The 14,178-nt window shown below is 37.1% G+C and overlaps 1 protein-coding gene across 1 annotated transcript in view; it reads right to left on the bottom strand.

The window, feature by feature from the left end:
• LMNB1 (lamin B1) overlaps positions 1–14,178 on the bottom strand; it is a 68,417-nt gene that overhangs the window by 15,917 nt on the left and 38,322 nt on the right. Inside the window, exons 3-8 of the mRNA XM_004384292.2 lie at positions 13,337–13,462; positions 10,146–10,316; positions 8,410–8,535; positions 2,836–3,056; positions 1,775–2,000; positions 83–187 (exon numbers count right to left, since the gene is read on the bottom strand). Coding sequence (XP_004384349.1) covers positions 83–187; positions 1,775–2,000; positions 2,836–3,056; positions 8,410–8,535; positions 10,146–10,316; positions 13,337–13,462 — 975 coding nt within the window. The remainder of the gene's footprint in view (positions 1–82; positions 188–1,774; positions 2,001–2,835; positions 3,057–8,409; positions 8,536–10,145; positions 10,317–13,336; positions 13,463–14,178) is intronic.

Raw genomic sequence — 14,178 nt, 5'->3', positions numbered from 1 at the left:
GCTTCTCTTTAAGACAAAAAATTTTTTTGAATTACTTTATCTGACAATTAAGGTAAATTAAGTGATGACTAAATTCACTTACTGTAACACTCTGGCCTGCCTTCAGCACATATCTTGAGGTATATTTGTAAGTGACCGATGTGTCTCCTATTTTTCTGATCATCTCCCAGCCTCCCATTGGTTGATCCTATTCACAGAACAAAATAAAACAAGGTCACTTCAAATATACAGTTTATAGGATAATCAAATACATGAATCCACACAGACAGTTAAACTGAGATGGCTTTATGTTTTTATTTCCATGATTCACATCTTCCTATTATAAAAAGAAAATATGATTTTGTCGTTCAGCAAACAGTAACTTCGACAATTCTGCAGTTAATTATTAAGGCACTTAATTTTAAAAAGAACAAAACTGGAAGAAAGGATGAGAACCAAATTAAATGGTCATATTCACTGCTAGATAAGGTGGGTCTGTTAAATTTACAACACATCTAGTTGTCATAATCCTAATTAAAAACATCTAATATTTTAGGTTACTTTAAGCTTTTAAAATATAGACACATAAGTTTAGAAACAGAAGGAAGAAAATTTGTTCTTTTTCTTCTGCATTTGTACCACATCTGCACAAATTTAGCTCTCTTAAAGCGTAACAGGCTCAAACAGGGTCAATGACGCAATGAGCCAGTCCTAGGTGATAACTATCAACTCTGGCCCAAAAACTACCCAGAGCTCTACCCGGCATTTGAGCCGGATATTAAAGCACGTAACTACACTAATTTATATCCAACTCTAATCCAAAGGCAGGGCTCTGGTGGCACAGTGATTAAGAGTTTGGCTGCTAACCAAAAAAAAAGGCGGCTGTTCGATTCTAGCAGCCGCTCCTCGGAAACCCTATGGGGCAGTTCTCCTCTGTCCCATAGGGTCGCTATGAATCGGAATCAACTCGACAGGAATGAGTTAATCCAAAGACAAGAATAAACCAGGTTGAGAGCCAGTTCCAGAATAGTTCAATACAGGGCTGCTATGCCTTTTGAAAAATAACACACAATGGGGCAGTAGGGGCTCCTGTTCCTTAGCTTTTATAGTTGTGACTAAGAGAGGCTTGAAAACCTATCCTATTCAGAACAAACTGCTAGTGTTTCTTTGTCCATCCTAAGTGTTTATTCTTCCACATGCAAGATAGTTTTAATGACTCTCAGGTGAGAAAAGGAATGACTTTCACAAATGTTGGGCAGACCCTGGACATATGCTTCAGAAAGTGACTTTCCCTCCACTGCAAGCCCAGACCTAGCCTTCCTCTTACATCTTCACACATCCTTTCCCAGCCCCAACCCCATGGTGCCTAACCAGGGAGGACCTTCCATACTGAGCTCCTGAGAACCATGGCTTCAAACTTCAGAATTCCCTGCTATGAATATTTTAAACAAATTATTTCAAGATAGGGCTTCATATTCTCCTTGATATTAAGTTAAATCATTAGCATTCATTCATTCATCCCTCTATTTATAGAGAAAAATACTCCCCATACCTATCTGAGTCTGGGCTCATGTTTCCTTCCGTTCATAGAAAGCATATTACAATGTGGTTGTGAAAGAACATCCACCATTTTCACCCAATCACTCCAACTTTTTCACATGTATGGCTTTGGCAGAGAGTTAATACTAATTCATCCTTGGAAAGGCCACTAAAGCCTAAGGAGTTATTAAAATTGCAAGACAACCTATCAGTCTACAAAGGCTTGCTGGAAATAAAGGGATATATATTTTTTTACCTGTTCAGAAGTGTTCTTCAAGCGGATAAATTTCCCATCAACATCTATCTCTTCAATGCAAATACTGCCAGTGGCTGAGGCGGAATGAGAGATGCTAACACTACTGCTTGCTTCAGATTCTTCCACATCGACTCTCTTCCGCTTTCCTCTAGTTGTACGAACACTGCGACTTGAGGAGGCTCGTGATACTGTCACACGAGAAGAAGGGCTTGGAGAGAGCTTCAATCTATATGAGAAAATTGAAACATTTAGTTTATGAAACACATACGCCCTTCCTACCTTAAAAAAAAAAAAAAAGATTAACAAGTTGTACATGCGTTTTTTAAGTAAAATATTACTGAGAATCTGCTAGACAAAGCTGATTAATAATAATAATTACTAATTCTTATCTTAACTAAGCTAAACTTATTTATGCTAGGATGCCCACCATGAATTTTCTTTTAGAAAATACAATAATTTGCATGTTTTCCCTAAGAACAGAAGTAGTAACCATAATGCAAGAACTCTGAAAAACATGGTGGAAAATAATCATCCCAACTACCACCACCCTACCACAACCACTGTTATAGTGTGCTTTTTTCTGTTTTCATACCTGTATTTTCTTTTTACAAAATAACAATCATGGTGTATGTAATATTGAAATTAATTGGCTTTTTTATTCTAAATTAGCCACTTTCCCTTTGGACCTTTTTCTGAGAATTGGGTTAGAAGGCTTTATACATTAACCAGATTTGAAAAAAAAGTATAAATACAAAGTTTCTTTCAACCAAATCTGGTATTTTACCAAAACATTAAAAATCTCAAAGAAGACATCATCCAGACACAGCCCAACATTTAAAATAATAGTAATAATAAAATAAGACTGCTTGAGCAACATTTTCTGTTGTTGGGATAGAAATACGGTTTATTACTACCTCTACACCAAGGTTTTAAAAGAAATGACAAACAAAATACTAAAAATTGCCTAAGTGTTTTTAAAAGAAACCTACTTACATTTCTCTAAATAAAAGGGTAGTGGGTTAACAGCAGACTATAAGGTAGGGTGACAGTAAGTTCCTTACCGCTCTTCTTCGCCTTCCAGGAGTTTCCTGTAAGCACTGATTTCCATGTCCAGAGCTAACTTTACATCAAGAAGTTGTTCATAATCATTCAGCTGTTGCTGCATCTGATCCCTTATTTCTGCCATCTCTCTCTCTTTGTCAGACAGCATGCGACGAGAGCTGTCTCTCTCTTTAGCAAGCAAGTCTTCCAATTCTTGAATCCTTTCCAAACATGCTCTAGACTTCAGATTCAAGGAAACACATTAGTACTTTGTAGAATCATTCCAACGTTAGTACAAGGCAGCTATTTTAAACCACTGACATGACTGGAAAACAAACAGAACCCTATGGAATCTCGAACTCAATAGAATTCAAGAGATTTGTGGTTTTAAGGAAATAAAACCCAAAACTCCTCAAATGCAAAACACAGCACCCAGGAAAGTTTTGGCTTATAAAAGATTAAAAAAAAAAAACAAAGAAAGAAAGAAATATTCTCCAAATGTAAATGTTACAAATGCATATATAATTTTTCTGTGTCTGGCCAAATAAATCACTAAGCTGTGATTCTGGGGAAGTCAACTCTGGCTCCTCTAGAAGGCTCCTACTTCAAAACTACAAATTAAAGAACTAAAAAAATATAGAAACGCATTGACAAGAGAAACCTAAGGGTAGACAGTAGTATGCTTTTGAGAATTGCTGAGGAATATTCAGAAACCAAAGAAAAGGGATTCTGGTTTTTATGTGGAGGGGACTGTACAGTGTCTTTTTGTGATAGCTGTATTATCTCAATACCCAAGCCTATTGATCAGTACACAAACGGTACACAATACAGTGTGGTTTGTAAAACATTGTTTTAAATATAGAAATTTTACATTTAGTATAAAAGAATGAGAAATCATATATCTTACACCGGAAAATTCATCTTAGAAAACTTTGTGGCTCACTAGGTAATTATTCTTCTGAGTTTCCCCTGACAAAATTCATCTCAGTAGCCTCAGAAAATGACAAGTGTAATCAACTCAAAAAGACTGATGGACAGCTTAGGCCCTCAGAATCCCAAGTAGCTGCATCAGAGAAGGAGAAAAAGGGCACCTACTGAGCAAAAATTAAATCTGGAAGGCTAGAGATAAAAAGGACCTGTACGCTGTACATAAATCCTGCACTTTTGTTGGTAAGTTTATTTCTCATAGGGATACAGGTTAAACAACTGATACTGCTTTACACATATACTGAGGTTGAACAAATAAGTAAATGGATGTTGAAAACTAGGCTTCTTAGTCTCAGAAAGAAAAGTTACAGATAAGCAAAAAAGGAAGGACAGAATGAACCCAGACCTACTGGATTAGAGTCAAAGACATCTGTATGAACTCATGTTTAGCTTAATATAAATGATATGGCTAGATATAGAAACAATTATAAGCATGTGTATATAAATGTGTTAGCGTACATATGCGTATTAACTAGCTCTGAAAGGGCCTAAAAGCAATGACATCCCAGTAGCAACGAGCATACTCAGTGCCTAAATCTTAATTTCTAAATACCACTCTCCAATAAAAAGAATCCAGGCTCCTTTGAAGAAATAGATGATGCTAGGGCTAGGGCAGGGAAAACAGGTACAAGATGAGCCTAGAGCATCTTATAATACCGGGAAATAAGGAAGTGCTCAAAAAACAAAACATAACCCCAGTCTAACCATGAGGAAAACACCAGACAAACTCAGATTGGGGGACATTCAACAGGATACCAGGCTAGTCCTCCTCAAGACTGCCAAGGTCACAAAAAAAACAAGGAAAGACTAAGAAACTGTCACAGATAGAGGAGCCTGGGCAGACATGTGGTACTCTGGAACAGAAAGAGGGTATTAATAGAAAAACTGGTGAAATCCAAATAGTCTAGAGTCTAGTCAACAGTAATGTACCAATGTCAGTTTCTTAGTTTCGACAACTGTACCAGGGTAACACAAGAGGTTAGAGCAAAGGCGGAAATGGGCTGAGGGGTAGACAGGAACTGTCTGTGCTATCTTTACAACTTTTCTGTAAATCTGAAATTATTTTAAAATAAAAAGGTTATTTTAAAAAAATCAAGCAATTAAAATTCAGAGTAGTATTTGACATTCTATACCAGAAGGAAGCCACTTTTCTTAAAAGTGATACTAAAATAGTCCCTGGCCTCAGAGAACTTGTACGTAACTGCATTTGCAAAAATAACATGCTAAAAACTGAGAAATCCGTTTTTTCCCTTCATGCTTCTTATACTTTTTTTTTCTGAGGGAGGGAGAGAGAGAGGGAGGAAAGAAAGAAGCAAACAAACAACATAAGTTCAAAATGCCTCCTTTTTGATCTCTCCACCTTATTTCACATGTGGGCCGTGGAAGACAGAATGAGCAAGCAGGTGGAATCTAAAGGAGAGTTAATGAAAGACATAAATACCCCAGATTCAGAGATAACCTCTGAGCCTAGATTTATAAACCCCAAAATGTCTCCATTTCTCTGACTTTGATGCTGTATAGTTCTGTAACAGAGAAAAATCAAAATCTAGGTATAAAAATGTTTTAAAGTTACTCTGAATCGTTTTCTATTTTACACAGAAATTGGTTACAAAGCTACCTGTTGTGTAATGAAATATAAAGAACACAAGGTTAGAAGTTAGATCTAGTTCTTATTCCTGACCCTGCCATTAACATAGCTATGAGACCTTTGGCAAGCTGTACCTAAAACAGTTTCTTTGTTTGGAAAATGAGATCTAACTAGATAATCTCTAAGGTCTCACCTTTATCTTGAAATTTTATGAATGACTTCTAATCATTTTGGGTTTTTTAATTTTATTTTTATAGTAGGAAACATAACTGTACCACTTTATTATGGTCTGGCTGTAATAAGAGTCTGAGTATTACTTTAAAAAAATTAGAGGTGTTTGGGAAGTACCACTGCAGACTCTTTCTGCAAGGCAAAACTCAGACCAACCACTTAATTTGGCCAAATAAAAAATTTAGAAATGCTATAAGCAATATATGAAATTCTTAATTCTAAAATGTAATACTGCTACCATCTATATGTAACTTAAAAATATTTTCTAAAGTCACTGTTTTAAAGGCTATGCCAATTCTAAATAAAATTTAAGAAGTACTGCATTGATATGACTCATATAACCAAAAGGAAATTCTTATTGCCTAACAGCAGCATGACGAAACTGATATGACTAAACAATAAATACTACTAAGACACAGAATGGGAAAACATTAAAAGAGATAGCTTCTTTTTTCTGTTTGATGACATTTCTAAGGCTAAAATTTATCAGCTAATGAAAATGCTCATATACTATTTATCGTAAAATCTGTTAGTAATAATGAAGACATGAAGGGATTCTCCTCAGAAACTCAATGTGTAAAACAGAGAAATCAAAAACTATTCTGGCTGAAGGGGTGTGTCTTAGTTATCTAGTGCTGCTGTAACAGAAATACCACAAGAGGATGGCTTTAACAAAGAGAAATATATTCTCTCACAGTCTAGGAGGCTAAAAGTCCAAATTAGGGTGCCAACTCCAGAGGAAGGCTTTCTCTCTCTGTTGGTTCTGGAGGAAGGTCCTTGTTATCAATATTCCCCTGTTCGAGAAGCTTCTCAGCACAGGAACCCCAGGTCCAAAGGACGTACTGTTCTCCTGGCTCTTGTTTCTTGGTGGTATGAGGTCCCCATGTCTCTCTGCTTGCTTCTTTCTTTTGTATCTCTCAAGAGATTGGTTTAAAACACAAACTAATCTTGTAGATTGAGTCCTGCCTCATCAACATAACTGCTGCTAATCTCATCTCATTAACATCATAGAGACAGGATTTACAAAACATACGAAAATCACATCAGATGACAAAATGGTGGACAATCACACAATACTGGGAATCACTGCCTAGCCAAGTTGACACACATTTTTTGGGGGACACAATACAATCTATAACAGGGTGCTTCCTCTCCTATTTCCTAAGATGTCAGGAATGATGCCTAACATCATTTAAAAACCCTTAACCTGAGGTTAACAAGAAAACCTGCGAGGATGGGAGCATAACTAACAGGCAAACAGGGAAAAGCACTGAGCACTGAAACCTGGTGCTAGAAGACATGGCTACAAAGTTAAGCCAGGCTACTCACAGCCTCCTGCTATTTAACCTCAGGTGTCTCAGCTTCCTCCTGTGTAAAATGAAGGCCAACCTCAAGCGGAAAACATCTGTACCAAGTGTAATCAAGTAGATTAAGCAGCAGCCAAAACAAAAAGTAGAGAAAAGTAAAATTAAGGGAGAAGTGATATCCAGGACATAATTTATTAAATGGAGAAAAGGAGTAAATGTCAACTCATAGTAAGAACAGAGAGATCTGTTGTTAGAAAGGTACCAATTAAGATGGTGCAATGGAAAAAAGATTTATCTGTTAAATTCCTAAAGAAAATCTTCTTTGAAGATAGTGAGGTATAAAGGGAAAAACTGGGAACCAGGAGAGAACCATTTATTAGCATGAAACCTATGGACAAATCATTAAACTCATATAGGTTTTGTGGTCAAACTGAATGAACTCCAAGGTCTTTTCAGGATTACTGTTACAGAAAAATTTCAAAATACTATCAGAACAAAATAATTTAAAAATATATATTCCAAGTAATAAAGACGTATGATAGGCAATGGAAAAGCCTCTAAGTTAACTAATTTTTTTCACATTACTCTGTTTTCTATAACTCATTTTCTGCTGTGCTGCCTAAATTCCTGGCATAAATGCCTTCAATTTTATAATCAGAAAAAAACTTACTAAAAATAAAATGATAAAAAAAAAAAAAAAAGAACAAAGGCCTAATCAAAAGTAAAATACAATAAAGTTTATTCTTACGTGAGAAGTTTAAAAAAAGATTTCTTCCCTTGAGGAATACGGAAGCTGAAGTTACTGCCCAAGGAATTAAATTATTCAAGCATTTTGTTGAGTATTTATATCAACACCTCCCTTAGACTAAAAACTGATTTCAAGCAGAGTCCACACCTGCTTAAGCTGCACCTACAGCACGCCATCATGCACTTACAGACACGTGGTCGACACAACCGGCACTGTGCTTACTTCTCACTAGGGGTATTAATGAATGAATTCGTCTCTAAATTCTTAACTAATATGCAAAGTAATGCTACTTCCCAAGATCGTACTTAGGCAGCTTAAGCACTAAAAGAATTTGTCTAGAAACACATTCCCCACCCATGAAGAATTTCTGCATGTTGTTCTTCAAATGGTTTTCCAAATGTGATGAAAAAGGAGTGTTGGGAACTGCACTCTCTGGAGGTGAGACTGGGTCGTAGGTAAGCCCAGTGAGTAAACTATCAGGCTGCTTCCCCAAGAGCAAGTCCCTTAACTCTGTCTAATCTATCAGTTAGGAACAATATCTGCTCAGAGGATGCTTTTGCAATGCAAAATGAAAACGTCAAGTAAAACCACCATGAAAGCAAGAGCAGAGGATATCATCATCTCTAGCAAATAGCAGAAGTGACATAAAGAAGAATAAAGCAGGTAGACTACTGTGGCGGATCTGGCCTCCAAGCTGAGCTTCGATTCTTCTTAGGGGAAGATGCTTACTTACCTCTTTCTGTAGATTAGAAAGCTGAGATGAAAGGCTCTCAATTCTCATACGACTTTCCATCAGTTCTTCCCTGGCACTGTTGACAGAAGAAGTATTCATCTCTGAGGACAGTCTGGCATTCTCAAGCTAAAAGAAAAAATAAACCATTTTCAGTCTTACTTAGGAAATTAGAACTAACAAATGAGGAAGTATGAATCACCTCAAAGCATTTCAAACATAAACCTTGCTGGTAACTGGCTGATGAAACACAGGAAAAACATCATGATGTTTGCTGACAAGGTATGATTTTTAGAATCAATTCCTAATATTTGAGCTTTAACAATGCTAATGTACCTGGGTCTTTATCCACAGTTTATTACTTCAAGATTTCATGCATTAAATCTTTTAATGTCTCAGGTAATACTGCTAAGGTCAGTAGCAATTTAACTGTGGTGATGTTTGTCAGAAAACAACTATCTCACATCCCTAAGCTATTAAATCTAATACAGAATATAAAGTAGTAAGCAGAAAGTATTAACTAATTTATAATTACTTCAAACCAGACAGAAGGGCTTACTGGTTATCTTCCTTTCAGAAGCAGAAACACCTCCTCAGGTAGAAACAATACTCTGTTCTTCCAAATACCCCTAACATTCTATTCTGTGTGTTCTCAGGGCACGTGTTTTTTATGTGTACCATCTCACCCCTCCTCCCTTTGAGGCCATGGTCTATGTGACTGATCCTGCTCAGCACAATGTCCAGCACTAAATAAGTGTTGGATAATTAAATGTATTGTTTAAAAAGATCTCTTTTTCACCACCCAATTACTACTTCATAAAATGGATTAAAAACAACATGAACAGTTTGAGGCCATGCAATGGAACGTATCTTCAGCACCTCCATGACCCTATTTTTCTAACCCTAAAACTAATAACTCTTTTTAATCGAGTCATATAATATTTAACACGTTAGCGTAAAACCGTTTAAGAGTAAAGCAAGCACTAGTTGGTGATTTTACAGATTTTTTGCATGGTATGCTAATACATGTGGAAAGTTTCTACATTTTGTAAATAAAGAATAACAGCAGCAGATGAAGGAATACCTGAGACTTTCCATTGGCTCTTGTTCAAAAAAGCCCTAAGTGTGGTTGGTCACAACCTACGTACAATGACACGGAAGTCAGACTGCTATGCAACTCGACGCAGTCCAACATTCATTTACTATTGAATGGATATGTAGATTACTGAAATACAAAGACTAATCACCATCTTTACATGGGAAGGAAAGAGGCCCCAAATAGCCAAAGCAATACTGAAGAAGAAAACCAAAGTAGGAGGCCTCACGCTTCCTGATCTCAAAACATAGTATACAGCCACAGTAACCAAAACAGCATGGTACTGGTTCAACGACAGACACATAGAACAGAATTGAGAACCCAGAAGTAAATCCATCTGATTTTCGACTAGGGGTCAAAGTCATTCAATGAGGGAAGGAACAGTCTCTTTAACAAATGGTCCTGGTAAAACTGGATATCCACTTGCAGAAAAATGAAACAATTTTTAGTAGCAATCAGTTTACAAAAAACTGTATTTTTTAAATCCATTTCTATGTTCATGGAAACCAGAGGAATCCATTTAAGAAATTTAAAACAAAATACCAAGTCAACAATAACACAAAGCACTCTTTCACATCCTCTGTGGTGACCGTAGAGCACTGGTTTTAAGTGTTCAAACAACTCCTCTGAAGAGAATGCTCACTTTGGCATGGTAAGTCTGCTCAAGCTCTTCCTTGTACAGCTTTACTTGGGCATCATGTTGTTCTCTCATCTCATGAAGGGCTTGAGCCAGCTTATATTCGTACTCAATCTGACGCCCAGAATCCACCTCTACCAAGCGAGTTTCATGCTTCCTTCTGGTCTCATTAATCTCCTGGGAAAAAAGAAATGACACAAAACAAGTTACTTACTGTGGCTGCACTGGTACAAGTCTGAGTGACATCAAGGTCACCTGGAGTTTTAGATATGAACCTCCTTGTATCTGTCCTAGGGCAGGCATGTAATAGACATGTTTTTGCCTCTAAGAAGCACTTCTTAGTTTCAGGTGAGAATATTTTGAGAAGGGACTAATGACAGAAATGGTGGCATCACAAGCCCTAGGAATCCTCTATTTTCTTTAAGTAGTATACCTTACTTCTTTCTCTGAAGGCAAGGAATGGCCTGGATGATTTTCTAAGGTACCATGCAATCACAGATAACTACACACACTGAACGTTGTTTTTCTAAATTGCTTTATTGAGAATTCTAAGGACACACCTCTGAAAAAAATTTCTAGAGTTAAATTTATCACTCAGGCCTTCAAGCAGATTTATGTATAATAAAGTTATTTTCAAAGACATACTAGGATGCAACAGGCAGAGCAAAATACATTAAGTCCTTTTAACAGCTGGTGGTAAGCTATCAATATCAATTGATAAGGGATCTTATGAACAGTATTACTTGACTAATTCAAGTACATATGACAACTCACTATTAAAGAACAGAAACAGTAGGTATGATCCTTCTACTCTGTTTTAAGTAACTGTTTAAAACTGGAATGGGGAATCTGATATGTGGCAAGGAACAAAAGTCCAAATCAATAAAATTTCCATCTAGGCTTCTAGTTAGGAAAATACAATAGATCTGTCCTTAATGGCAATAACTAAAGAGGCCAGAACAGGGGGATATAACCCACTGAAGTTCTTGTTAAAGTATATTATTTGTACATTTTTTCTGTACATTTACTCTTCTTTCTTGTAACTGTTGCAGAGAAAAACGTACTTGACAGAATCACAAGACCGAGGTTCAAATTTCGGCTACACTATTAACCACCTTAAGCTCAGAACACATTTAATAAAGCAAATGATACTTATACCATGAAAACATGCAAAGGAAAGCTTCAATTTGGTAAACACTGAGCAGTTACTAGAACCCTGGTGGCACGGTGGTTAAGCATTCAGCTGCTAATCGAAAGGCTCCGTGGGAGAAAGATGTGGCAGTTTGTTTCCGTAAAGATTTACAGTCTTGGAAACCCTGTGGAGCAGTTCTACTCTGTCCTATAGGATCGCTAATGAGTTGGAATCTACTTGACAGCAGTGGGTTTGGTCTGGCTTGGTTCAGTAGTTACTAATGATTTTGCCCCTGGTCGTCTTCATCCTGTTTTTCTCCTTCCTTTCTCTCCCTCTTAACTGTTCAGTACTTAGGTATATTTATTGAATAGAATTACATCCTCAATATAAAAAAAGAAATGTTTTATAATCTCCATCCTTAAAAAGGCAAAATTCAAAAAGTCAAATGCTACCCAAACATGCTAAAAATATTAAATTACTTTTTCCTGATACCATTTTTCATGAATTATTTTATGTAGAACCAGTGACCTTGGAAAGAAAAGAATAGCCTACTCATGGTTTAAAGGTGAAGTTTCAAGATGCAGAACTTCACAACATTAAAACTAAGTAATGATAAGTCAGGGACACATTAAAAAAAGACAAAACGAAAATATAAGTCAACTCATATAAAAATATTTGGCTTTATAAGCCAAAATCGTTTTTGTTAACAGTTACAATGGCAGCACTCACTGCAGTCTACAAAAAGCTCTCATGCACAGTATTTCTTTGATCTTCACCACCCATTGGAGAAAAAATTACCAAAGATCAATATTTCATTTTTAAATGAAGAAACTGATTCAAGAGTTGTTTGAGGTCTGGCTGCTTGATCAGTGCACTTTGTACCAATACCTACTTTAATACTACATTGGTATAAAAATTACGCTACTTCTAAAAACATTAATTATTTATGTGTTCTCCAACCTAGGTTAATTCCAAGCCTTTTCAATTTTGAAAGGGTTCCAATGCTTTCTAAAATTTTATTATTTCCTCTGATAAAAGTTGTTCCATCCCCTCCCTCACCCACAAAGGCTTGACCAGTTAAGGCTTGTATGTGACGTTTTAAAATTTACATATATACCTACAGATGCTGTGGGTGGCTAGCCTCCAAGATGGTCCCCAATGATTGCTGCCTCCTGGTACTCACACCAAGGGCCCTGGTGGTTCAGTGGTGAAGCACTCGGCTGCTAACTGAAAGACAGGTGGTTTGAACCCACCAGCCACTCCACAGGAGAAAGATGTGGCAGTCTGCTTCCATACAAGATTTACAGCCTTAGAAACCCATAGGGCAGTTCTACTCTGTCCTATGGGGTCGCTTTGAGTCAGAACAAACTCGATGGCAATGGGTTTGGTTAGCTTTGGTATTCATACCCCAGGTGAGCCCCTCCCACACTATACAGGGATTGGTCTGCAGAAGTGATGGTATGTAACTTCTGTCATTATGTTATAGAAGATATCAAATCTTCTGTCTTAGGGGGTCTCTCTCCCTCATCACTCACTCTTGGAGGGAGGGCTTTCATGAGCAGCCCCAGGAGAAGCTCCTGTGGGGAGGAACTGGCGTCTCCGGCCAACAGCCATGCATGAGCATGGAGGCAGTTCCTCCAGCCCTGGTGGAAAGCTTGACTGCGACCTCATGAGCCTCTGGATCAGAACCACTCAGTTAAGCTGCTCTCAGATACCTGACCTTCAGAAACTGTGTGAGATAAAAAAGGTTTGTTGTTTAAGCTGCTAAATTTTGGAGTAATTTGTTCAGTAGCAATAACTAATACAAATGCCTAAACATGTTGCCAATAATTCACTGCTATGATGAAGCTTTATAAGTTAGATGAGGTGAAAGCATATGTTTATCATCACAACTTGAGTTCTTAGATGCAGCCTTTTAGCAGCAGTACCCACAAAATTTATCCCACTTCCAAATCTTATCATCTTTTAATCTGATAGTTTAAAATATATTTTTTACATATTTAGCGGTAAGAAAGTCTTGCAGGTCCCCTCCATTCCTTAAAAAAGCAAAAATATATACAGTTACCTCTTCATACATGTTTTTACGGAACTCTAAGTCCTCAGTAAGGCTCTGACAGCGATTCTCCAAATCCACTTTAAGTAAAGTTTCATCAGCTAACTGTTTTTTGGCAGCAGCTAAGGAGGCTTCCAACTATAAAAAGGAAAAGAAATTGTGATAAAAATTACACAGCAATCATTTAATAATGAATTTAAGGTACCTATGAATTAAACCAAATCAAGTATTATAATTTCTATACATTTATCAATGTATGAGTACCTCACTTTAACCTTTATTATAGAACTGTGTGTATTCAATTGCTGGTTCCACCCACAGGGCGCCATACCAAATCAGCTCTCAAATTTGAAAATGGGCAACAGGGATGAAACAGAGACCTATGATTCACGTGTAAAAAATCATACCAAATATTTCAGCTAACCACTTTCATCTTCTCCTGTGTGCAGGGCAGTGTTATAGTATCTTTTCCTATCTCACATTTTGGTGCAATAACGAAATAGGCTTTGAGAGCAAGACACAGAAAGAGCATAAAGAGAAAGGAGAAAAAGAAGTAAAGAGACCTGCGTAATCTAGATGTGATTGAGAGGTGATGACGCTTTCCATGTTAGCTACCTCAAGACTTTTCTTCAGGCCACCTCTTTATTAAGGGCAAGCCTCAAAAACAAACGAGCAAACCACAAACAAAAAACATAGCTTAAGTTCAGCCTGGGAGTGGACAGCCCCGTAAAACCAAATGGGACTAATGAGGTATAGCAGTCCAGTGACAAGGGCCAGAAGGCAGAAGGGGACAAGGAAGCTGGTGATAGGGAACCCAAGGTTGAGTAAGGATATTGTTGATGTGTTGTGAGATT

The sequence above is a fragment of the Trichechus manatus genome, unplaced genomic scaffold (genome assembly GCF_000243295.1).
Source record: "Trichechus manatus latirostris isolate Lorelei unplaced genomic scaffold, TriManLat1.0 scaffold00121, whole genome shotgun sequence".
NCBI lineage: Eukaryota > Metazoa > Chordata > Mammalia > Sirenia > Trichechidae > Trichechus > Trichechus manatus.
The sequence above is the reverse complement of the archived record's forward strand: the minus strand, read 5'-3'. Positions and strand labels throughout refer to the sequence as shown.